The sequence below is a fragment of the Mycteria americana genome, chromosome 4, assembly GCF_035582795.1.
Source record: "Mycteria americana isolate JAX WOST 10 ecotype Jacksonville Zoo and Gardens chromosome 4, USCA_MyAme_1.0, whole genome shotgun sequence".
Taxonomy (NCBI): domain Eukaryota; kingdom Metazoa; phylum Chordata; class Aves; order Ciconiiformes; family Ciconiidae; genus Mycteria; species Mycteria americana.
Window position 1 is genome coordinate 31,162,730 of NC_134368.1, and position 27,141 is coordinate 31,189,870.

At 40.9% G+C, this 27,141-nt stretch overlaps 1 protein-coding gene across 1 annotated transcript in view; it reads right to left on the minus strand.

The window, feature by feature from the left end:
• SCFD2 (sec1 family domain containing 2) overlaps positions 1 to 27,141 on the minus strand; it is a 207,591-nt gene that overhangs the window by 90,118 nt on the left and 90,332 nt on the right. The window contains exon 5 of the mRNA XM_075500066.1: positions 24,124 to 24,373. Within this exon, the coding sequence (XP_075356181.1) occupies positions 24,124 to 24,373 (250 nt within the window). The remainder of the gene's footprint in view (positions 1 to 24,123; positions 24,374 to 27,141) is intronic.

A 27,141-nucleotide genomic window follows, 5' to 3' on the forward strand; every position in this document is an offset into this window, starting at 1 on the left:
CAGGCCCCAGGAACTGATGCTCTGTTTCTTTGACTGCTTTGTTGTGGAACAGAAACTGCACATAAATAAGTCAGTTCTAAACAGACATTGCTTTGAAGAGACTCTTTTCAAAACCAATCTAGCTGGCAGATACTGAAAGAATTACTACTTTGGCCATACTAAATACTAAATGCACCCTAAAAAACTAAACAGAAATATACACTTCTGGAAAGTGGTATAAACTACCAGATTGTTATCAGGGAGGAAGAAAGTTATCTGGAAGTGTCATTTATACTGACATGAGAATAGTTATCGGGAATAAACAACACAAGATCTGTTGCAGAACAAGTGTATCCTGTTCAGTAAAGCTATATAAGGAAGATTCTGTGCCCCAGCCACAGAGGCTATATTATCAGCTCTTTACAGCGCACTTGAAATAGAGCCCTGTGTAGTTCTGGTTTGAAAGCCTCTGAAAACCTATTGAAATGAAGGACAGAGAGAACTGAAGAGGCATCTTAATTAAACAGATTTGAAAAAATATCCTTCTTCCTTCAAATCATTCATGGACAAAACAACCAGGCATTCCTACTATGGCAAGAGTAAAATACTCGGAGTTTTATTTCAGCTATGACCCTAGGAACTTGGTCCTTTCACCTTGGTGCTGTAGAAATATTTTGAATATGCTCTCCTTTCTTGTAAAAACAAAACAGGAAGAAAAGCATGAAAAAAGTCTCTTCAGATGCCTGCCAATGTGCCTAACACCCAGCCTTCATAAAGCAGCTTTCCTACTGCAAGGGTTTGCAAGAAACTGCATGGGGACTTGCAGTAGTCAGCTTATGCTGTGATTTTCTTGGAGCAGTAAGACAGAGTGAAAAGTAAACTTACTGTGTGGAAAGAGTAGAAGATAGGACCACCGAATTGAAGCAACTAGCAGCTCTCTGATCAGTATAAAATTCCCAAACCCTCGTGACTTCGAGGATTCAGAAAGGCCATCTACAACCACGGACAATGCCTGCCTGAGGGAGCAGAATCCCTCACTGCCCAAGCACCCAGAAATGAGCTTGGTGCCAAAAGTGAGACTTTACATCCAAGTCCAGCCCACACTCAAAATTATAGCAGCTGTTACTATCATTGTTAGCTGTTACTATAGCTGTTACTATCATTTATTCTTCAAGGTGGCAAAGCACTTTGGAAGAGAACATTAATATTTCCATACAGATGTAATGGGAACCCAGAGTTCACACCAATTTCTCAGTGACATGTGGATCAATGGTTAAGCCAAGCCTTTTGACTCCTGCTTTGGTCCCCACCTTTTCAAGCACGTTCGAAGTAGTGCCCAGCTCACTACCAGACACCGTCTAACCTCATCACACAGCTGTCAGGAGAAAACTTTTTCCCCCCTCCAGGCAAGTTTCATATTGGTCTTGAGGAGACATATTCATAAACATGAGTCTACATAAAAATTAACTCCGATGTAACATTCTCAGAGAAATATCAGTGCACTTGAACTTTGGATGTCAAAAAAAGTTGTGACACCTTAAATCCTGAACGAGTGCTCCAGCCAGGAGTTTTGTAAATACTGTTTAGGTGACCTGTGACATGAAGCAGATCAGAGGATTACTGGGAGAGGAGTATCCTTTGAAGTGTCCAACTGTGAAATATGGCACTTTTATTTCTATTTCTACCACATCATCACTACTAATAGAATATATTTTCTCTGTATCTCTGATATAATTTAACTCTATTTTTTATTTTGTTCTGGTATTTGAGGTTTTTTTTCTGCTGAAAGGGCGCTATCTTTAAAAATGTGACAGCTGACCAGCTGAAATACCAGCATGGGTTCCCTGCAATGTGACTGCTTGCGATATAGTCCTGCAAAGTCTGCTTGGGCAAGAGCACAAGAAAGAAATTTAGCTTTAGATGTTACCTTTGCAAAATAATCTTCCAGCCATGGGTGGACTTTCCAGGGCACGTGCCTTCATGGAGGTACATGAAAGCACGTATGTGCACCCATGGGATTGTGTACGTTTGTCTCCCAGGTTCACATTAGAAAATGAACACAAAAGCTATAGCTGAAATGACATCTCCATTGATGCCTGGCATTTAAATTTCAGTGTCGCCATACTACAGGAAAATAAGAACTCTGAACAAAATTCTTCATACAAAACCTCATGGTTTAGACTTCTTTGTTTTTTCCCATGCTTATACCAAACTTTTCCAGCTAACCCTGGTTACTTATATGATCTTCCAGCTATTCACTTCCTATTGCTTCATTTCTCTACATTTTCTATTAATTTATGACAAGAGCTGAACATGATAAGGACGAGGATTTCATTTGAAAATTTCAACCTCAGTTTATGCAAAATAACACCCTCAAAAAGATGCTAATATTAAATTAATTTATCTGACAACTGCTGGCCAGCCTTAAGACATGCAGCTAATCTCTTACTTGCAAAAAACCTAGCAGACATCATTTTCCCTGGATATGGGACAAAGAGACAGTTACGTGCTCTTTCCAATGCTCGCCACCTTGCATTTGTCCACAGTGAAGTCCTGTAACCTGTTTTCTAACTGCGTAAAATTTTTCTGGAAATTATTACAATCTTTTCTCATTTTCAAGCAGAATAAAGTGAAGAGGACTATGTATTGAATAGCTCCCTCCTCCTCCCCTCATGGTGTAAGAATGCCCACCAGCCCATTGCTGATGAGCCAGGTCTCTGGCGGCTGCCCTCCTTCCATCCGGAGGAGCAGGAATTTAACTACAGTGCTGTTACAAACCGGGGCGAGTTCCTGCGTGGGTCAGTGCTGCCTCCTCTAATCCCTGGCCCTGGGCACTGGCCTCCCCTGCACCCCAGAGGTTTCCTGCCTGTGCTTACAGGGCTCAACAGCCATCTCCTCCTCCTGCCTTTATACTTCTCCCTTCAGCACTTCATTGTTAGTGCCGGTAGGAGAGTAAGGTTCATAATTACACCCAGTTTCCTAAGTTAGGTATGCCAGCGGCCGCATCTGTTTCTTTGCCGATGTAACTGTTTTCAGTGAGTTACCTATGACCATAACTCAGCTGCTCCCTCCTGAATTCTTCCAGAAAGCTTGGATGAACACTCTCCAGCCCTAGTGACTTACTGAAATTATGCTTCCCTCCCTGGTTTATCTTTTTTGCTTTTAAACTAATACCTCTCTCTGCTGGCAGCTGACCTCCATCACCTGCACAAAGAGAGTCATACGGAAAGCCACTGCTGATTTCAGAGACAAGAGTGTAAATAAAAAGCAGGTATTAAAAACCACCTCCACCAACAAGCAGTTTTATTTAAGTTGGATTTTTTTGCTTATTAAGATTCCAAATTGAGATTATGCTAGGTTTTTTTTTTTAAAGGGCTATACTTACATAATAACCCCCATTACTGTGCATTTGGTGCTGAACTTTTAAAGAACATCAAAGTACTGAACTGCCAGAAATCACTGGCTAAATCCTAGGGATTCAAGTTTTTTGAAGTATTCATCTTTTGGCAGCTGCAGCTTCTTCTGCAGGTGCAGGGAGAACATTTTCTTTAATTCAGTTTATTCATCTAGCTCAATTCAAAGGCTAGTTCACTCAAAGCTGAGAAAATCTTTGGTTGCTAGATACAGAGAACCAATTTCCAATTTACGGGTAAAAACTAGACAGCAACGGATGAGGTCTAGTCAAGTGAAGCTTTTACAACATTATGGTCTGACAGTTCTATTATTAACTGGAAAAACTTGCATTTAAATTTATCAAAATGTCTTTGAAATCAGTTTTTTAAAAAGTCTTCAGCACATTTAAGGAGGCTTTATATAATTGATTAAAAATAAATACTGTTTGCACTTTTAAAATTTAATTTCATATTTCATCCAGACAGAGATTGGTACGATTTGTGGGCAAAACACAATCTATCAAAAAAATTGCAAACAGAGGCTGAGCTATGTAGCTGCTTAAATAAATGTGGCTAGATAGGCTATAACTTTCTGATTAACAAAATAAGTCTGACTATTGTGTTGAAGCAGTAGTCCCTTGTGGAGCAGCATAACCGACAGCCACTTGAAAAGAATAAAGTATGAAAAAATACAGCAAGGACTTAAGCTAGCACACTGACAGTACTGTGATATTGCTTTTAGCAACCTCATATCCTGGAAGCTATGTTCCAGAGCTGGACATATAAAATACGCCATACTGATGCATATAAAACTCCAAGACAGATGGAATACCTGCCTTAAGGTACCATTGCTAACTGGGTCTCTTGCTGTATTCATTGGAGGTATGTGTTAAAAAGGCGGTGCTTTATGTTGAAAGACAAAATGCAATTTGCGTCTAGACCATCTGCATTCCACAAAGCGTAAAACAGGGCCTTCGACAGCACAAGATATCTTCCTGAGACAACTCTCGGGGGACCAGGGGAGCTCCCCTCAGCACGACTTCCCGGCAGGAAGAGAAGAGAATGATGTAAGGGAGGTACATTAGATTAAGATGAGTAAAGGAATGTGTATAAAGATATAACCCGTGCCCTTAGAGACAAAAACTGGCGAGTGCTGTGGGGACGGGGAGGGAAGAGGAAAGTGGGATTTAGCACCTATCCAACAACGCAACTGATCGTTCATTAGGATGCATTTCTGCTATTACGAGGAGACAAAAGCTGCAGGACCACGATGGTACTGCTACTTGCTGAAGAGTGCTGGAGGAGGACTGACACGACTTCTCCTATCTCCAAGAGGGTTGCCTGCTATTTTATTTCGCCAACAGTTCGACAACCAGGGGAAAGACTGAACAGAAAAAGCAGGAGGATGCCCTGGTGAAAGCGATGGAATCCATGAATTTGGCTGATAAAGTGCTAACCATGTGGAATTAAAGTTCATGAAAGAAATGGTTGTCCAGGCTGCCCGGCAGCCAGGATGACAGCAGAAGTCCTCACCCCTTCCAGCACCCTCCCACGCTGCAAACCAGCTCCCTCAGCCACGCTGGTACGAGCTGATAGACAAGCTGCACTGTGAACCAGATCAGGGAATTAATCCAAGCTAAAAACAACTGTAAAGCACTGAGTCTCTGCCGATCTATAGTGACTGGGAACTGTTATGGTTTTTCATTACTTGTCCTTAGAGTAATGGACAGAAAGAACCTCTTTTCTGCTGAATTGTCCTACATATGGAAGTACCATTTTTGCAGTTATTCAAGAAAACTGAGCAAGCATTTTACATTACTACATTAATATTTACAATAATGAATAAATCATCATGGTTATTTCATGGTGACCTTTTGATTTGTTTTTCTATGCTGACCTTCGTACACAATAGCACTTGCTCATGGTGTAGCATTTGCCTGGGTAAACTGAGCAACTTTATCTGAACAAATCATCACTTGTGCACGTAAGTGAGAACACACACTATAAATGCAGATGCGCACAAACACATGCACAATTTCAGGTATCAGTCAAAAAAATCTGCCTCTCCCATTCTAAACCATGTAAACGCTTGTATTCAAGACCACCTTTAGAAGAAAATTTTGTTTCTTATGAAGTGTGGAAGATGCCAAAGTCAAACAAGAAAATAAGCCATTTACTTCCATTTCCCCTTGGTAGAGAAAAAACAGAAGCAAGACACCACTTGTAAAGAATGCAAATTGATTGTGTGAAGGAAATTATGAAACGAGCTAGTGGATAAGGCTGTGTTTGGAAGAACATTTTCTTCTCTCCGTCTATTCCCATGCAAAAATCCAGATACCAATGACTTTCAGACCAGCAACACTCCCTTCTCACTTCTGTGCTAATAAGTACCTTCGTCTTTGATAAATGGGGTTGAGAAACAAAGCCAGTATTCACGGTGTGCACCTCTCCACTTTGATGACCAAGCATTGGCCCCGCTCTCCACCCAGCCCAGACACGTGGGGGAAAGTGCAGACCCCATGGCTCAGCTTCTTCTCTTGATAAGTCCAAACTTCAGATGTCCTCGGCGATGCACGGTGCCCCCCCGAGGGCCTTGCAGCTTTACGATAAGCAGCCAGAAACTCGAGCCCAGATCCTCTCTGAGAGCATCTGCAAAATATCAGGGAAGCAATTTCTACCAAAGCTGAGACCGCAAGGGAGCACTTTGCCCACGGGGACTGAAAATTGCACCGAAGGGCCTTCAATGGTAATCTTTTCAAAGTAGCTGGTGAATTGTGTTCAAAAGCTCTTCAGCCAAACCGCTCCATCATCGGGACCGTAAAGCCAATTAAAAAAATCACACAGACCTGACTCTCAGGGGTGCGGAGCACCAACCTAACCAGTCCCCACCCCAGGCCAGTAGTAACAAACACCTTTTGGGAATTTGCCACCATCAAAAATGAATCTCAGGCACCTAACATGAACAATTTACCACTAATAATACCAAGGTACCTCTGCTACCGAACCATATAAAGTGTAAGTGAAAGGCTTTGCCTAAACAGCCCTTTAGCAGCTGTTTCCTCAATCACTGCTATACCTTCTCTGTGGTATTTGATACACATTGGAAAAAATGTACCCAACAGAGGCAGGAGTACTGACTGCAGGCATAAGCCAGCATGATTATTTCCACCCTTCAACAGTAGCTCTGTTTTTACTAACCCAGACACAAACACAGAGGCTGATTAATCATAAAATGTCTGAAGTACAAATAGTTTCTATCCTGTTTGTCAAGGGAATAATCTAGCACGGAACAAAACTAGAAAGCAGACAACAATTTAGCATAATGATATCCATTTCTTTCAGTCCCCTTTTGATAATTCAAGAAAAGCTTATATTTTAAAAACTAAACTAAACAAAATTAAATTTTAGGATGAATACCATTATCACATTTGAGTAGCTCATGCTTTTTCTTGTTGCAAAGCTGAAATTCAGCATCACACAGAAAAAAATATTTACCATCATTAAGGTCTCCCACGAGCTTAATACTTCTGCCAAACAAAAGCAAGTAAAGGTTTTGCACTTTCAGACCCACCAGTGAAGGACCTTCTATTTTACTGTTTGCGTCATCCCTCAGTTCAGACTGAAATTTTCTATCTAACTATGTTTTTCACCTCTAGGAATACTCCTCCTGTGACATTCAGTAAGTGAACAGTAAGTGAACAGACCCATCAAAAATGAGCCTCATTTAATGCAGAAAATTCTGCTTTTCTAAGTCTTTCCAGGGAGAAGGTTGAAGATGCTTGCCTTAAAATCAAGCTTCAAAATCAGGTACTTATTTTTTTCTATTGCACATTTTTTATCCCAAATTCATTAGTTGTCTGGAATATTTTTAATATTAGGGTATTTCACTTTTCTTTTACTTACAAAAATATTTTTTAAATTCCACTGGATTACTCAGTTTTAATGTAATGATGTGAAAGGGTTAAATATAGTCTTTTGGTTTGGTTTTTTCCTTCCATTCTTTTCTCTGAACACTAATGGAGTAATGTTGCATAATATAATATATTTCCTTCTTCCTCCTTATTATGAAACTGTCATACAGTACAATACCTGAATTCCTAATTTTAGACTACTGAACTTTCTATTCCAAGTGTATTTTCAGGGTTCCTGACACAGGGCTTCTTAATTGTTACTATCATCTTCATCACGTCTTTCAAAACTTCTGCAGTATAAATCTAATTGTTCTATCATGAATAAAAGACCTTCAAAACAAAGATCAGACCCCTTTTTTTACTTCATAGATGAGCCAGTGTTTGCTTAATGATAAACACTCGCACTCCAAAATACAAAATCTTACATGGCGTTTTATCGCCCACCCTGACCTGTCGTCACTAACATCAGTGTGTGGGCAAGGTGGTCATGCCGAAACATTTTTACTGCCTTTCCGTTAGCTGAAAGGTAACTTTAAAGCAACAAACAGTCCAGCTTTTCTTGTAGGATGTTTATCTCCCACTGGCTTGACTGGAGGTAGAATTAGTACTTCAGGTTACTGTTGAACCCACTTTGGTTTGTACTGCACCAGTTCTCATTTTGTAATCTCTTCTGGTTTGGATAGCAACACGACAGCTTATTAAGAGCATGACCCAGAGCATGCTGATGTAAGCGGAAGAATTCATATTGACTTCAGTGATCTTTGGTCTGATGCCTAAGTAAACTGAAAGACATAACCACTATTTAGTTAAAAATAGTAATGCTCTTGAGACCTTATAATGGTTTTAGGGGTGAGAACCATTCAAATCAAAAGATAAATTTTCAGCTTGGTGTTAAGGCTCCTGTGAACAGCTGCCATTGATAACTATACTGACCCTTCAATAAACTTGTAATTTGCATGACCTGAATACTTAGATACTTGAGTGCATGACTTGCGTGCAAACCAATGGGAAATCAGGTTTGCCGTAGATTTAAACACCAGCAGTAAGAGCTTGCACAATTCCGCTTAATTGCTTACAAAGTGCTCTTTTGGCAGTGGTGTGCTTTGAAAAGAATGAATGAAGGCCATGTAATCTCTTTATATTGGAAAGTTCTTGCACACAAGAAAAAAAAAGTAATTAAAAGTAAATTCCACTAAAATTAAGAGAAGCATAGATTTCATTCATCTGTGGTAAATTAAAAGGAGATAGAAAATTTTTTTAAGGGATGTTTTTGGACAGCTCCAATCTTAAAAAAAAATGCCAGAACTTTTTCATATTCGCTTTCCACTTATTTAAATGCTTTTCTACATATAGTAGTGTACGTCTGCATCTTATGTGAAACAAAAGCATAAATTCCCCACTCCCATAACTCTTTTAACATGAAATCTTTGCAAATTAAAGAAAAATTTATCAAAAAATCAAGAGGAAACCTCACCTTCTGCAAGCTATTAACTCACACAAGTTTTCTCGTGAATCAAATATAGAAATAGATCCACATATATATCCCCAACAATAGTAATTTATTTATTGATATGATACGCCAAATTAAAATAAAGTAATATTATTCATTCATTTACACTTTATATTTGTTGTTATTAGTTCATATGAGTTACTCAAACTCTATGCCTAAATCCTCTTTCAAATGGAAAGGCAAATTTTTAACATTAGGCAGATATGATAAAAATAGTTGATGAAATAATATTTTAGGAAAATAAAATAGATACTCTGTTGAAGCTGAGAATATTCTGCAGGTGTTTTCATTTCAGCTACATCCTTACCTAGTGGGTCTGCGAGAGAGATTCACACAGTGTGTTTGAATGCAGCAGCTCCCAAAGCAGGCTTTGTCCGGCTACGGGTGAGCCCGACCGCAGAAGCTGGTACCGAACCAGGACTCACCAGGGCACGGGCCTGGAAGTGGGCTGCCTAAATAAAAGCTGGGAGTTGGTAGTCTAGCAGGCAGGTTTTCCTCAGAACAAGTTAAATGCAGCATTATCTTTTAAACCTAACAAAGTGGTAGGAATAGCATGAAAATCTAGATTAAGTATGCACATGGCAAATTCTTGGTCCAATTTTGCATTTCTGTTTTTTCTAGCATCTTCTTATAACAACTGTGAAGCCATTTGGTTTTATTCTTTTATATGTTGGATATTGGGATGAAATTCATCCTAGTGCAACAAGTTGTGTTTCAATTCAACCCTTATGAAGCCTTTATAACATAAACAGTGCTTATGTGATGGGGTGGTACAGCCTGTGATACCAATTTGTTGTTATAATTCAATATGGGACAAGGTAGCTTAGCAGGTGCAGATAACTTTCTCCCCAGGGGTCTGCCCCTGAAAAAAAGGCACACTAATAACAGAGAGACTTGCATGTTTCAAACAAGATCAGGCTTACCACTAAAGAAACAATTATTAATTTGGATTGACCATTGCCAAAACATTCAAAGACCACGCAGAAACCAAAATCACCACCCCAGAATAAATCCTGCAGTGGCTGGGAAAAAAACAAAGAAATGTATTTTATGTCAGTAATTACCATCCATAAAGAAAACCCTACATTAAGAAAGAAAAAAAAGGGGTGGGGGCATGGAAATATTTGTTTCATTACTAAGAATAGAAGAAAATAAGTTTCTCTGAGATTAACTCTCTGTCAAGTTTGGAGCCTTGAAAGACTGCCAGCTGTCCGGGCATACATATTTTACCACTGAAGTATGCTTTTGTTCAGAATGGTTGAGACCCCCAAAATGATGTAATCCCCAGCGGAAGACTGACAAGCTTTGAGATATTCCAAAACACAGATGACACATGAAATAGCAAGTAATCAGTGTAACTATATTGTATATTATCCTCCAAGAATCCACCAACACAAACCTAATGCACCAGATAACAGCATTGCTTTGAGCAAACCAGGAGTAGAACGTCACAAAGATTTTTACAAAGAAGAAATCATTTGAGAAGGACAATTATCTACATCGGTGGAGGGAAGAAAGATGGAGGGGAACATATGCCTTTCATAATTAGGGGCCCCGATTATACTGTAGCCGAAAGGGATTTTTTACATTTTAAATTTGATTACATTTCAGAATGAAGCACACTAATTGGTATTTCTGCAGTCTGTTTGAAGAGGACTTCATCTGCTTAGGGAGAGGGAAAAAATAACAAAAACCAGTGACCTTCATACCATCTATGCCTAATATCTAGTACTTTTGCCTGAAGTATTCATGGTCCCTTTTCAATTGCTGAAGCTATCTCTGGGAGTAAGTGCTCTATGACTCATCCCAGTTTATCTCCTCGAAACCAGGAAAGAGATACTAGCGAATATACTAGAATCAAATACATATTAAATCCAACAATCACAGCTGCTACAAAGAAAAACAAACCAAACTGCTCCGTCTACCACTACAAGTAAGAGACTGGAAGAAGTTATTTGCACAGGCAACACAAAAGACGGCACCTCAAACCCAGGGCCATTGAGGGACTTAGTTAAGGAAAGGACATGTGCACTGTAAAGTGCAGAAATCCCCACTTACTGCAAAATTAAAGGCATGATGCACTCCCAGTTCCTATCTATCTGCCAGAAACACTGCGTTGCTGGAGAAGCAGATGGTAAACGGGCATGGAAAATGGAAGCAAAAATAACAAAGACTGTCATCTCTTGTCTCATAAAACCAGCTGTAAATGAGTATATATTACCACTTATAGATATTCTTGAAACATATGCCAGATAAACGTGTATTTTCGCACAGAGGAATGCTGTCTAAGACACAAGAACTGAGAAGGAACCATCATGAACACAACGTAGGGGCCATGAACTCGAAGTAAAATACCCAGACCTTCAGACAAGGATAGTGCCAGTGAAAGGAGATGAACTTTCAATATAGGAGTATTTCTGAAGAAAGAAGAGATTTGCAGAATGTGAAGCAAATAGAAAGGCACGAATGAATAATTATGAACAGAAATAAAAAAACATCCAACCCTTGCAACCTGACCTTTACTGATGAAGCCCCCAGGAGCAGCTTGGGCATTGACCATCACCATCCCACTGTGGATCCTTGAGGACATGTCACAAGCCAGGCAGGTATGCCTGCTCCGTAGGTACATAACCAACTTGGTGAAGGATGGTTCCCACACCTCTCCCTTGGGAATGGAGGGACAGATACTTCATAAGGCTGGTTCAAGGCACCCAACTAAACAAGATGAATCACACCCTTGAAAAACCTCTTTCTGTTGGCCATAAAAATACAGACAGACAGACAAGGTTCCTATTTTAAACCTGTGTTAAAGTAGAGTGGTGGGAACAAACCCGGCGTACTCCACTTCCATCCCTGATCGGTACAAGTAAGTGCTTTGGGGTAGTAATGTAGGAACAGAGGGGTTTTAGGGAGCTATACAAAAATAAGCATAATGCCTTTGTTTAATTTTATTTTTTTCCCTTTTAAAAATGAATTTGGTAACCAGTTGTGGTTGGAACTGCCCTACAGCAGCTTGTTCTTGGGAACAGAGATGATCTATGAGTGGGAGAGTAAGAACATGGCATTTTCACCTGGGGATGCAACAACTGGTCACAGAAGTCTCCCCACCATAAATGCTTGACCTGAAATTAGGAATAACGAAGGGCAGGAAGATACTTCACATACATGAGTGCAGCAGACGTACGAGACAGCCTACAGGTGGGAGCCTGGGGAGACCAAAGGAAGACTTTAGGAGGAGGTGGACAAAAAAAGGAAGCATAGCAAGGAGCTAAGGGCGGACTGGATCCATGTAGGTGATGGAGAGGCAGAGGGAAGAACTGGGGCAGCGGGCTGGAAATGGGGGCAGAAGTAAAAACAGATGGACAGGGAGGAATACAACATGGATGGTGGGGGAAAAGAGCCGTGGCATGAAGAGACAAAAGAAGCTAAAGGAATATAGGCAGAAAATCTCAAACTGAATCAATTATTCATAAACCTCAGTACTCTGTTGCTGTCAAATACCTGCAAAGCCTATGTGGTATGTCTACCCGCTGGTAAACACTTGGTCCATTTGGAAGACAACCTGCTATTGCACTGATCACTAGTGCAAGCAGCAGACAACTATGATGTGCAGCCAAATTATTTGAACTTGCCAATAAAATAAGTATCATTCTCTACAGTCAAAATGCTGTTTCAGCTTTTAAGTGTTTTGTTTGCTTACTTGGGAAATTATGTTGAAAGCATCAAAGGAACAACAGTGAGTTTGTGAAGGCAAGCACTCAAAAGTTAACAAATGCCAGAATTATGGTTCCCCAGCATGAATAACATTTAGATACGGATGCAATCAATTAGCCCCTACTATTTCTTCTGCCATTTCTTCCTCACTTAATGCACAGGATTTGCATGAATGTGAGCAGAGTATGGAGAAGATGGCAGAAAGGGGCAGAAGAGAAACGATGATGAAGAAACTGAAGAATTAGATTTTCTGACTCCTAATTCTCATCTGCTATTAGGCAAGGCTACTGGAAGCAAGGTTCTTTCCAAATTTTTATTTTATTAGGTTTTTCTCATTTGCAGCCTCCATTCTAATAAATCTCCTTTAAGCTAACACAAGCCTCTGCCATGTCTATATATTCTCCAATTGCTCAACATTTTAAGAGAGCATAAGGAAGAAAGGCAGAATTCCCGCCGGGATCGGGGCATATCTCCGGGAAGCCTCCTCGGCATATACGTGCTGATATTCAGTAACAGCCTGGGAAAGAAGTTGTCATCTGGGTAGCTCTGCTTAGTGAACAGGCAGCAGCACTTCTCTGTGACTATAAGCATTCCCCAAAGACTGTTTTATAACTCTAAATCTACCTATCTCTCCCTCTATTTTTTTTTTAAAGTCTTGGGGCTATATCAATACACACGGTGTACACAGATTTGTAAAAGAAATATGCACAGACAGCACCAGAAACAAAAGCCTGAAGAACGAGATTTGAATAAACCAGGAACATTCACACATTATATCCACATATTCCCCACATCAACACAAATCCATGCAAGTCTACTACATATTTGTATCATTTTTCATTAAATAAATGTGTCTAATTGACTATGACTGGCTGTTGCCACCTCTCATCAGGCAAGTATTTCCACAATAATGTTTATTTTAATGAATAAAGCGGGAAATTAAAAGAGAATCAGACATCTGGTTCTAAACCAGCCTCAGCGATGCATAATGCTTTCTAAAATTGTGTAGGGCACAAACATCACTGTTATTTACACAAAACTCTCAATTAACAGAACTCCCTCAATCCAATTTTACAAACATTACTTTCCTTGCCTGACGAAAGGATATCCAAGAAAGAGAGGGGGGAAAAAAAATAATCCTTAGGCTATGATCTGTGAACTTTCCTGTCTTGACAGACCACAGTCCCAGTGCCTGCAAAAGAGAGCAGGAGGGTCACAGCAAAATGTAACTTGACCTGAACTTTAACCACCAGAGGTGACATTTACTCACCTATAAAATTTAAAACTAAACAAGAACAAATAGGGAGAAAGGGACTATAACAGCACCTTCTCCATGTTGATTTAAAATTCAAGATGATGAGAGATCTGCCTCTTAGGTTTATAGTAAGGGCTTGAGTACACATGAAGAGATTTGTGAGAAAGTATTCATTTAAATAAGGTAGCACTTTTGAACTTCTGTAGTACGTGACAATATTTAATGTTATTGATGTTGTTGTAGCACTAACAACAATTCTAAGGAAGGTATTTAAATTGTTATATTAAGAAAAAGTTGTATTAGCAAGGTTGACAGATCAATGAAAATATTTAATCCTGCTTATCCCCTTACATCAGAATTGATCCATAGACCGCATCACGATAGTTTGATCCATCCCTTAAGCTGGATCTCAGGACTGTTGCAAGCAGGAAGAGCACTGTATGTTTTCACACTGATTTATACAGAAGCAGAACCTGACCTTTAAAATGCAATATATGTGAAAGCAAATTATCTTGACTATAGGAATGATTGAACAAGAAGACCTCCAGAGCCAAAATCCATGAGTCTCCAAAGCTTGGGATGAAGAGGGGAAAATTAGGGCATGCTGACTAGTGAGCTGCATGGACAAGTGATGTATGTTTAAGCCATAAATCGCTGAGCTATTTATTAAATTCTAGAAATTCTTTTCAGTGTGATTTTTATATTCCTGGTTCTGCTGTTGAGATGTTAAGGTGACCAACAGAGCAAAGGTTTTGCAAAATAAAAGATGAGTTATAATCAATTATTCAAGAGATTTTTTTGGTTTAACACTGTGATAATGCACAGCCTTATGATTCCATTTTACAGCTGGGCTCAACTGCTTCTTGAAATACTGGATTTCAACATATTGCATCATCATTAAAATATACGGAGACTGGTAGCCTGAAATAGGTTGACTGCCCAAAATCCAAAGGACAGAATTCACTCCTGATAAAATCTCATGGTAAGCACAAGAGAATTACCACCACCAGTGAGCTGAAGAAAACAACTAGAAACATCTAAAGCTGACAGTTATTCCTCCTTGCCTCGGCGGAGGCAATGCTGTCTGTCCTTGTACCATCAGATCCAGCACACTGTGTGGTATTTAAAACAGATACCAAACTGGCAAGAACGATAACAGAATACTTAGAAACTCTTACAAGAAGGCACTCAAATGTAACAAACCAAAATTTTGCAATCTACAGCAAGCACCTTAACATCTCTGACATAGAGTCAGAGAATCATAGAATGGTTTGGGTTGGAAGGGACCATCAAAGATCATCTAGTCCAACCCCCCTGCCACGGGCAGGGACACATTCCACTAGACCAGGTTGCTCAAAGCCCCATCCAACCTGGCCTTGAACACTTCCAGGGATGGGGCATCCACAACTTCTCTGGGCAACCTGCTCCAGTGCCTCACCACCCTCATAGTGAAGAATTTCTTCCTTATATCTAATCTAAATCTACTCTCTTTCAGTTTAAAGCCATTACTCCTTGTCCTGTCACTACATATCCGTGTAAAAATTCCCTTTCCAGCTTTCTTGTAGGCCCCCTTCAGGTACTGGAAGGCTGCTATAAGGTCTCCCTGCAGCCTTCTCTTCTCCAGGCTGAACAACCCTGACTCTCTCAGCCTGTCCTTGTAGGAGAGGTGCTCCAGCCCTCTGATCATCATTTGTGGCTGTATGCAAAAGAAAAACAAAACCCCAAAATCTCAGTAGATATCTGTCATATGGGTGGTGACTACTAACAAGTCCTTTTTTTTTTTTCTTTTTTTTTTTACCCTCTTGACAGTTATTTAATACTTCACTATTTTTGGTTTGCCAGGCTGGGTGCGCTCTGCAAAACAGCAAGAGTTTACTTATAATTTTACAATATGCCAAAGCTTTAAGGTTTTGCAAGGAAGTGACTCAAATGGAAAGAAGAAAAAAAGGATTTAGCCTTGCCACATACATATACAAGTACCTTTTAAAAACTTGCCTAATTCTAAAGCAGCTTCTGTTTTCATTTTATGCTTAAAGGAAAGAAATATTTTATGTTAGAAGCATCTTCTAAATGCTATTGAATTTGCATGCTGAAAAAGAATACAAATCATTAATGAAAATTGCACCATATCAGTTTCCTGTTGCAGTTGGCTGTCCTGCTAAGTTGGCAATGAGACAGCGGCCTGCAGAGCTGCAGGCATATGTCTCATGTTAGAAAAGACAAAAAAAAGACTTCATGTTATAAACACTTCAATGAAAATTACTATCCAGTTTGGAGCCAACTGAGACCAGGTGCTGAAGACAAAATAAACAGACAACATATGAAAGTTTTAAAAAATTAAAAAAAAACCCCAAACCAACACCACTGGGCTTCCATTGGGATTGTCTTCTACCATACATTTTAATGTACACCATGAAATCCAAACAAAATATCCCTGTATATGTACAAAGTGGCCTGATTTTCTCACCTCTAGTACCGTAGCTTAATACTGATTTTTAAGATATGCCTGATTTTTTAAGACATAGAAAAAGTATACATATACAAATTCAGATATAAATTAATCCAGAATGCTAGTACAAACAACTTGTCTCCCAAACAGTTCACTAGAAAACCCTCCATGTTTCCCAGCTGAGAAATAGCCCAGGAATCCACCCAGGGAGCGATACAAAGCCTGAAATCAGAGACCGCTGATGTGGCTTGCTCGTCTCCCATTTGCCAACCATGGATTTTGAACAGAAATGGGAAGACGCCTTTAGAAAGGTCACAGGGGAGAGGTACTGAGGTCTTGGTGAGCTCGAGGGTCCTAAGCAGAGCTGACAAAAATTAGGACACATACTCTGTGCCTGCAGAGTCAGTGCTTCAGAGCATACCCCATTTCTCCCCATTTTTGCAGCGAGGTCACACCAATCCTCTTGTGACTGTTCTGTAAATCAGATTAATATCTTGGGACGTGTGAAGTGATTTTTTTTTCTCAGTAGCTCTGTTACCATGAAGCAAAGGACAGAAGTGTTGCAGCAGTGGCAGCATCTCAGGGTTAATTAAACTGCAGGAGCTCCCTACACAGCCCCTTCTTGCCCAGCCAAGCAGCAGCTTTGCTCATGTCTTCCGGTGCTCCTGGTAGGGTGAACGTCAGATCCACTATCCTCTGGGACTGCTGGACTGCAAATACTTTCCAACGCAAAAGGGAAAACTCATTCCAACTGCGCCTTATCTGCACGCCAGCCCAGGAGGGCTCTGCGGGGCAAGGACCACCTCCTTGGTACTGGGGGAGACACAGGGAGCACGGGAGAAAGAGAAATAAACTTTGCCATAATCTGAGATGGCTTCCTCTTTTTATCATTTGAGTGGAGCTATCCCATGAGAAAGTTTTTCTCCCTTGCAATGCATCCATGATGATGGCAGCAGCCCTGAAGTTTGCACAGCCACGCCACACCAGCATTTACAGCTCCTCTCTAAATCACAGCAGATTTAGCTCTACACAGACCATATGCAGCGGCATTTCTGGCACTTGCCTTCATTACAAAGCAGCAGTTATGACTTGCAGGCTACAGGACAGAGCAGATTCCCCAAAGAGCACAGCCTCTAATCATGCATGTACAATGCCCTAACCTGGTGGGAAGAGGTCTTCTTCCCAATTCAAACCAGAGTGCAAAGCTGTCCTGCTAACACTGGGCATGAAAATGACCCTTCAGTGTCAGGGACTAGAAGAAGCTAATCAGTATTCCAGAGAGCAGCCTCTCTGGATATTCAAAATGTTTACCTATTTGATGTGTTGAGGTATTCCCCCACCCTCCGTAACCCACTCTATGAACTTTTAACATAAACAGTTTAGTTTATAAACCTTCGCTCTGGTGGGGAGCTGATCGCTATCTACTAAACCTACTGGCAGCCAGACTCCCACACACGCCTGGAATCAAGGAGCAACCCTTAAACCCAAGTCCTGTACCCCAGACCTGCAGGACTGCCCCAGCAGGACCCAGCATTGCTAATACATTGCTCTTATTTTTTGTGCAGACAATGCAAATGCAGAGTTCCTGAAGCATGAACGGGCAAAATGGAAGCTCTTGAGAAGGCCTTGAAGATGGCACAGCTTGTTAAGACTTCTCTAAATATTCAAAATAAAGAACAGAACTTTTAATTTCTTGAATTATGTAATCTTTGAAAACTCAGAAGGGACAATATTTAATTTTGATTTTTCTATTATTTCCCTAAATGATAGCAAGAAACAGTTTGGTTGCAGCTTTATTTTATTTTGGATAAATACAGCCAGTTACAGTTCTCAGCATAAATACCTACACTTCACAGAAACACCAGATTAACCCTTCTCTAATTTGTCTACATGTTGCCATTAATAGTGTGTTTCAATTTTAAGAACATGTGAAAAAAGTCTCTTTGTAGTAAGGATTAAGCTCTCAACAAACAGCAAAATAGAATTTTAAAAGTGCAAATGTTTTCTTCAAGTCATGACTTCTTTTTCATCAGTTCTGTTGTGAAACTCATGGATTACTTGGAAATAAGCTATTATACAAGGGAGGGATGGGGCTAGCCTTCCCCTGAACTAGTAGAAACTTTATTAACTTCATAGAAAATACTCTTGACAAAAGCAGGGAAAATTTAAAATCACTCAGAATTTACTCTTGGATTTCATGGTTTTGAACAATGGTAGTTTCACAATATTTTCCTAAACAGCATGAATGTGTGTGGGGGGCAAAAGAAACCACTAGCAGATACCTGAGCTACACCTCCACTGCGAAGCTGGACAAGCCTCCTCCTACACAAGGCCGCTGGTACATTCAATCAAATCTAAAGGGCCTACGTTATAACCTCAGCCAAGGACCTAATTACATACCTACCTACGTGTAATACAGCTAGGTTTGGGAAATCGTTGCTCCAAACCAGCAGTGGAGCCAAGACCACAGCCAAACAAAAGTGAGTGTGTCTGTCCTCCGAAGGAACTGGCTGTCCCTGTCTAGGAATGTAAATGCTTATTGCAAAACCGAGACTGATTTTAGGATTCATGATACTTAGGCCGTCCTAGCAGTAAGGTAATGATACCTTCATTAATGTGTAACCTCATTAACATGCAACATCTCCCCCAAGAATCGTGTGCTGAGGACAAACAGAAGCAGAAGCAGCCAAGGCAACATGTGTCTAACCCAGTATGGCAATGCCTACACTTCAACACACAGAATTTAGAAAAAGCAAAGAAAAAGTCCAGAAATCCACTTTATGATTAAAATTTTTAGTTTTTAGAGGCTGATAAACAGCAGTTCCTGGCAGAAGAGGGTTCCTGCTACACCTATGCTCGAGAGGGTGCAACTGATACCTACAGCCCTACCAGCTGAGAGTTGCTGCACGTGGGCAGCGTAGCTGGCTGCTCTGCAGCCCGGCTGGCCTGCTGGCCTCCAGAGCAACCCACGAAAGGCAGATCTGCACTACAAAGCTCCCACAGAGATTTGAAGATGAAAAAGAGAGAATGGTGCAGCTGAAAAAATAGATTTTTAATTGCTTTGCAGCTCTATTAGCATTACTTTTGCATACGTTTGTAGCTGTACACAGCTCTACATGGACATTTACAAAACTAGATGAACAGATAAGATGATAAAATAAATACAGTATTTTACAGCTTTTTTTTTTAAAGAGCTGCCAAAACGACACCCCCCCCCCAATGCCCCCAAACCCAGCATTCTGTTGAAAAGCATCATTTTCCATTATGTTTTGGTCTATTCTGTTTCCCCTCCAATCTGTAACATTCTGCTGGAAACAGTGATGAAGAACATATGTCTGCGGTAAATTACACCCAGGAGAAATCTTGGAACTGTTACATTCAGTTTTATTACCCAAGGCATTAAGATAGTCTACCACAACACGTATTATTTAACAGTTCCATCAAACACAACACCACTAATGTACTTTTATATTATTATGCATGCAAAAAAATTGTATCATACTTCTTACATCTCATTGGGTGATTAACATGTAGCATTTTCATTTTAATTAGCAGTTCCAGAATATTTTTAGTGGTTCAATGAAACAAGGTGTTACATAAACGCAGAACGTTATTGTACAAATATTTTGGAAAACATATGTTCAGGCAACAATAAGGTTGAGAAGCCTAACACTCAACAGCCAGGAAATTGTGAGTGCTTACTCTTCTTTCACAATATAAGCTTACGCAAGTGCTGCATCTTAACGTATTCTGCAGAGGCCTGTAATCATCTAGGCTACATCAGGGAAATCCAGTGTGGCCAACTGGACGGCTAGACTAACATCTCCAAGCTTCCTTTTCCACTACTGCAAATACTTAGCCAGTTTCACTAGGTAACACTAAAAACCAGACGTAGCATAAATACCCCCTGTGCACTGATGAGCTGCACCTTTTGTGCGAGGGTTGCACTAGTTCTGTGAGGTAGTCACATCACTGGAGATTTCCTATAGGCATAGGCTCAGGCAACCATAAGTAAGTTTACATTTAACAAGTTTAATAGAAATAAAAGATACCTCCTATAAACCTGGCTACTACTTCGACTGATGACTTGACCTCAAAAGTCAAGTTTTCTAAAGTTTTACCAGGGTTCTGCATTTTATTTCTCAAGTCACTCCATGGAAACAACAAATAAAACCAACAAAAATGTGTAACTGTCAAGATTGCACACCTTCCATGCTTTGCAGAGAAGAGGAAAGCAAAAGGCTTAAGCAGCAGTTCAGAGCCACAGCTGAGATACAGCTTTTAATTTCAGCTTAAATCAACCAAACAGCTTTAGTACAGTGTTGGATCCAAACTAAAACCAAAACATCAGGCACCAGGTGTATCAGGAAGCAGAGCAAGAAGTCCGCTCCGTTCAAAGAAATGTAATCACTAATACCTGCAAATGTAATTTAATGCTTTTCTTCTTCAAGTTCCAAAATGAGTCACATAAAGCTGAGAGTGCCAGTCCACTTCATGAACTGCAAACTGAGACCCGGAGAAAGTTACTTGCTGAATATCATACAGAGAGTCTCACTTATTTTATTAGTACTTATTCATCATGTGTAAGAATAACTGAAGCTGTATTTTTCTGGTTCTCTGTGGTGTGCAGTCCATACACTGAATGTAGCCACGGATCATAGAAAATACACTATATAATCACGAAATTGAAGACTGTGCTACAATGCACGCAGGAGTCAAATGATGGTTGCATGGGAAACTGAGTTACTGGCATTTCTCAGCTTTGAAGTGCTTGGCTTTGCAGCCTACATAGTATTACTTCTGTATGCGTTTTTAAAGGCAACTATGAATTTTGCTATCTGTTGCTATAACCAAAACTGTCCAATCATGCATCGCTAGCGGGGTCTGAAACTTAAATCTGCAGCTCTGCAGGTTGAGCTCCTTAGTAAGAGCAGATTTACTGCAGAACGGATACTGAATATTCAGGAACTCAGGTCCCACATAGCAACTTGGAGGCGAGGAGTGAGCCAGCATGCAGTGTCTTGAATCTACCCAGTAACTGGCTTACTTTTCTCTCCTGACATGTCCAATTTAACATTCTTCCTATCATTTACCTTGATGGAAAACTCAAAATAAAAGACTGTGAACATTTTGCTTTGTTCTGATCATGAATGAGATATTCCAAGAATTACTAGAATTGATTTTAGTCTAATTAACTTTTGTGGCCACTTAAGAGCAGAAAAGGTTTGCTCTTGTTTCTGACTTGAGTAAAATGAGGGCAGAACGCTGTAGGTCTGGACCACAACCTGTCCAGACCCATCGCTGTTGCTAACTTGCAGAGCTAGGCTGACCTCGTAAAAACAGGCCATCCTGTATCTGCTGGTCTGCGGTTCATAGCGTGTTCTGCTGGAAGCAGAAGATGTCTCAGCTTTATATCCACTATTGTACCAAAAGGGGAAACTGGCACTGCCATCTATTCCCTCACTTCCAGCCCTGCTACAAAGAAAGTCCTCCTGCTGTGCCTTTGAAAGAAAGCTTGCGGGTGCTCGTACCATTTTGACTTGCTTTGCCTCTCAAGCAGTGAGCAAGGTACCCAAGATTCAGAGGGAAGCAGGATGTAGAACACAGGCCTGGCAAAATGCAGGTCAAGGAGGAGTAGGTCTAAGGCTGCTCATGTTTTCTCAGTCTTCCCAATTCAACTGTACTGCAAATACCGCAAATTACAAATTCAGCAAATTCCACTAATGCCGAGAAAGCAATCTGTTGGATGAATAAAGGCTTGAAAACTACCTAAGGGGCATTCCTAGAAATCCCATTTTATATTTTCCTCCCAAGACAATCCTTATTTTTGGTCATGACAATAAGTTTTAATATTTTTTTTCCTCTTTTATGAATAAGTCAAAAGAACTGTCATTCTAAATAAGATGTGAAAACAAAGAATGCTGATGAACCAAAAAAGTATGCAAGCAAGGGGAAATACTATCACACACTTGTGCAGAAAGCACAAACATGGTTGTACTAAACACACAGATACAGAAACAGAAGGATGCAAGGACTCTGCCTTTGTGTTATGCAATTAACTTCATAACGTAATAATGACGTTCTTGGTCTAAAACTACCTGCACTGGGACTGGCTGGGATGGGGTTAACTTTCTTCACAGCAGCTTGTATGGTGCTGTGTTTTGGATTTGTGGCCAAACTCGCCTTGATAACACAGGAATGTTTTGGCTGTTGCTGAACAGTGCTTGCTTGCACAGTGTCAAGGCTTTCTCTTTTTCATAGTCAGATGCCCCACATAACAGAGTGAACGCTTATGCCTAAGGAGATGAATGCCGTACTTCAGACACCCACCATGCTTCTAATAGTCCACCCACTATGTAAAAAGACAGAAGTAATTTTATTTCATAAACTGAAGAATCTTTGTACTGAAACATTCATTTACCTGTTCATCTGCCCAGAAGTTGAGAGCAAACACCCAGATATTCACTTTTACTCAGGAAACATGCACACTGGACTCAAGCATACAAGTATATTTGTAAAAACTATGGAATTATTGACAGGTTATGGAACATAAGACAAGCACAATGTCTATTTTGATCTCCATCTGGGCTTGCAACTACATAACCCGAGAGCATAGAGAGCAACAAGGGAAGCATCTATGTACACAGGAATGCAGCTTCTCTTTGGTTCTTGACTGAAGTTTTAGAGACTTCAAATCTTCCCATACTTACGTTAGGCACAACGAAGAGAAACTCATAAAACTGTGATCCAAAACACTGTTGATCATAGGAGAAATGGCAAAATATGAAAATGGAGGTTTAGAAATGACTGCACCGTATCCAGTAGAAGGCACCACTGAAGTTGTGAGGGAAGCACCATATAGTGGACAAGATGTGCAGTACATATTGAAAAACAGGAGGGCAAAAGTCTACAAGAAACCTGGAACATTGCAGGCACCATGGCCAGGAGTATTAAAATAACAGCACAGTGCAAATATGACTGAACATGCCCATTTCTACAGTAAGAGTCTTTTAACCATTAAACTACTTCACACTCAAAGCAACAGCAGACCAGTCAGACCATGCTGGTATTTTGAAGCAGAAGTATCCACAGGGAATAATACCAGAAAAACCAACAGCAGAATTACTCCACTGCCCTTGAGACTCCCCACTTAGGCCCATTCTTGGCAAAGGCTTTCAATTGTAAGCTCCTCACAACATTTTGATTTATGTTCATATGCTCCCTACCTCAAAGGTGACCTGGTCAATGACCTGCTCTCTATTAGTAAATATTGAGAAAACTGACAGCAGGAAGCAAGATCCCTTCTGCCATTCAGATATGCCACCCTTAAGCTATAGTTCATTTTAATGAATGTTTTTTAACAATTATTTTTTTCTAAAATGTGACACTGGCAGCAAGAGGTTAGGGCCTTTCTCCTCTACGGGTGCTCATCTAAAAAAAGGCTTAGTGTGCTATTTTTAAAGGCTAATGTTCATGTTGTTTCAGCAAAAAGCTCAATGTTGGTTTTAGACACATTTCTTCTTTTATGCCAGACAGGCCAGCTCCTCGTATTCACAAAGCAACTGTGGTTCACTGAACATGTTTCCAGGATTAATTTTGACTTCCCAGGGTTAACTTTGCACTGATCAATGAAAGAAATTGTGGAAAAGATTACCTTATGAAAACACAAAAACTTAGCCAACCTTTAACAAAAAGAACAACTTGTAGAGCTTTCATCAGACTCAGCACTATTCAAGGACAGCTTGTCAGCGTTTGGCACATATGAACATGGGAGATGGAACAAATCTACAGGAAATCGTTGTGCTTACTCACATACCCTCAGCACCACAGACGAGTCAAGTCGCTTTTATATGTTTCTCCCAGTTCCCGCGTTCACAGCCATCCAATTTCTCACCACATAAGCAGAATCTTACCTGTTATTTTCTGCAACACGGGAGATGGCTCTGGCTCATCACAAATGGCCTTGACTAGGGCCTTTTTCACCTCTTCTTCAGCTGCGTCCAGCTCTTCTCCACTTTTGATTTCTCCAACCACAGAATACATGTATACCAGCAAGATAAGGAAGTCCTCGCAGGTATAATCATCTTTTGTCCTCTCATTGTAAGACTTGATCATTGGCAATAACTGGTTCAAAACACTGGGCATTTCCGACTTGCCAATAGTCTGAAAAACAAAAGGAAGATCACGTCAGATTGACCCTGTAGTGCTTATCAGACATCAGACATACTCCGGCCTGCAAGTTACTTGCAGATACTCCATCTGCAAGTTATTATTTCTCATAATAGCAGTGCTCATTTAATGAAACGTTCAATATTAGCATTCTCATTTGTCAGCACATTGTCCTGTGACGTATTTGCTGCTCAGATAGCAAATTTATTAGTTTCCTATAAGTTTTTTCCAAGGCACTCATGATAGCAGCCTCTTAGCACTTCAAAAGCCTGATGATTAGATCTTCTCCATGTACCAGTAAGATGAGGGGACGGGAGCATCAGCCTTTGCAGTATGGGTAAAAATGGTAGAAAACACAAGGTCAAACACTTCCTCTAAATTCTGGTCCTCCTCCTTGGGCCTGATTTTGTACTTGAGCAGGGAGTTCAAAGCCCAGCTCCCATTGACTTCAATTGCTATTGCGAGCTCTCAGCACAGCTGCAAACCTGACCCTATGCTTTCAGGTCAGAAACCCAGACAACTAGAAACAGAGGGAATCACCTGTGAAGTGTGTGGTTTAAGTGACCAGCGTGGTTTCCTAGAGGAGCTGTACAGCAGGAGCAAGGACAGGGCAGCAATCACCTGCCTGCCATGTGCCCTGACCCTCTTCCCCCTCCGCCTCCTTCACAGCACACTTGCCAGCTTCTCAAGCCACGTAACAGGGGTCTTCCCCACTGAAAAGCCTTCTTTGCTAGGCAGGTCAGGCTCATTCCCACAGCACATCCATGCTGTGAGGTGAGAAAGGCAAACGCCACGTGGAAGCGGGGAGAACGATGTGACTGTGAGGCTGAAAGATGATCGTAATGGGCATATGAGGAGAGGAAGGCTGGCAGAGAAAAGGAGGGGGAAACAGAGCGTGCTGGGATGTCCTTGGTCCTCAGTAGCTGAAATCGCACTTGTGTCTTCTCATCTCTGCGGGAAGGGTGTCCAAACAGCTTTCCTGTGGTTGTAAAAAGGAGACTTCAGATGTGAGTCCCCCGAAGTGCCACGCTGACATCCACATCACTTTAACACCGGGGCTGGGGTTTAGATCCACCATGCCGGTCTCTGCCGCTCAGGACAGTGGAGCGACTAATCGTAGCGGCAAACTGCCACCCTCGCTGCGCACACACACCTGCACGGGAAGTCTCCACACACTCGTTTTCTGCTGCGGGTTAGTTTGCAGCTCGGCAGTGGGATCAGGTGAGAAGCGGGGCCAATTCCCCACTTGACGGCGGTGATCAGTCGGATCCATTCAAGAGGTCTCCTGCAATGCCACCCTCAGCACCCTGCCCCCTGCCCTGCGATCGCCAAACAGCTCCCTGTGAAACCTGTGGGTCAGTTCATAGAGCGTACAGCGAAATGCTGAATCTCCTACAATCCAATGAGTCAAGTCTGCAAACATTTATTCTTGGTTGTTACTACAGTAACTTCAAACAGACTGGTCACGGTGAGTAGGCATCACAGCCAATAATATACCTTTAAATAAATTCACAATAAGTAAACAAAATACAAATCAAACAAAACAGAAAGAGACACAGGTTTATACAATAACAAAATCATGCAGTTAGGTATATCACTGCTTTTAACTGCACTAGTTTAGTTCTGAGCTCTTCTGACAACTGAGGAGTTTTTTCTGAAACCTGGGCAGGGATTTCAGAGTCTAACTTTAGGAACACGGAAACTGAAAGTTTCATCTCCTGGCGTACTCCGTACAACACTTCAGGGGATCCTGGTTTTGGTTGTATTTGTTTTAGTTGTTCTTTGACAATCTCAGAAACACTAACAAGCATCTCATGAACTGTAATTTTTATACCTACACCAATCCACTGCAGATCGCGATCATAAAGCAAGCATGAATTATTCAAGCTCTCAAGAAACTTTTTTCCAGCCTGTGCTATAGGAAAAAACACTTCTGTGGACTTTGGGCCCCACCCTGCTCCTGACATACCAGTTTTGCCATCTTTCAAGGGACTTCAATGTGGTCAGATGTTATGTTCCTATTTGAATACATACCTTAGAGAAGAATTTTCTAACTGCCCACATGCTAAACCTAACAGTAAGTGCACACTGTGGACTTGAAGCAGTAAATTACAAAGCTACAGTGGTCAAAGGCATTTGGGAGCCAAAAAGGAACATTTAGAAATCTGGGAGGGTTTGGCACCCTGTGTGTGTTTGGGCAGGGAGCGTTAAATCACAGGCACAGCAAGTCCAGGCGCTGCTCTGCCTGGGAAGCAAGTCTATGGCGTTTGGCGCTGGTCTGGCATACGCTGGCAGCTGGGCCACCCTCAACTCAAGGCAGTCGGTTCCCAAACTGAGCCCTGCTCAGTTCAGTATTACCCACTCTCTTCTTGAAAAGTGACACAAACAAATTCTCATCCGTATGCCAGTACAATAAATATCAAATCATCCAGATCCTAAAATGGAAAAAGACAAAACTTCAAGGAATTCAGAGGTATGCAGCTACCGGGAGGAAGCCACCCGCAACAAACAAAAGCCTAATCATTCCTAAAAATCTAAGAACTGAAGATTAACCTACATGGAGTTATTCTGGAACAGATGACTAACTTCAATCTATATTAATCTGAATTCACTTTTAAGGAGAGGCAAGCCCTATGCCACGTATTATTGAACATCATCTATCATCTACTGGCACATCATCTATTCCCCCCTCCCCTCCCAACACATGAACTCTCTACTTCACCCCATCTTTAAATATCTCATAGCATGCTCCTACAACACCA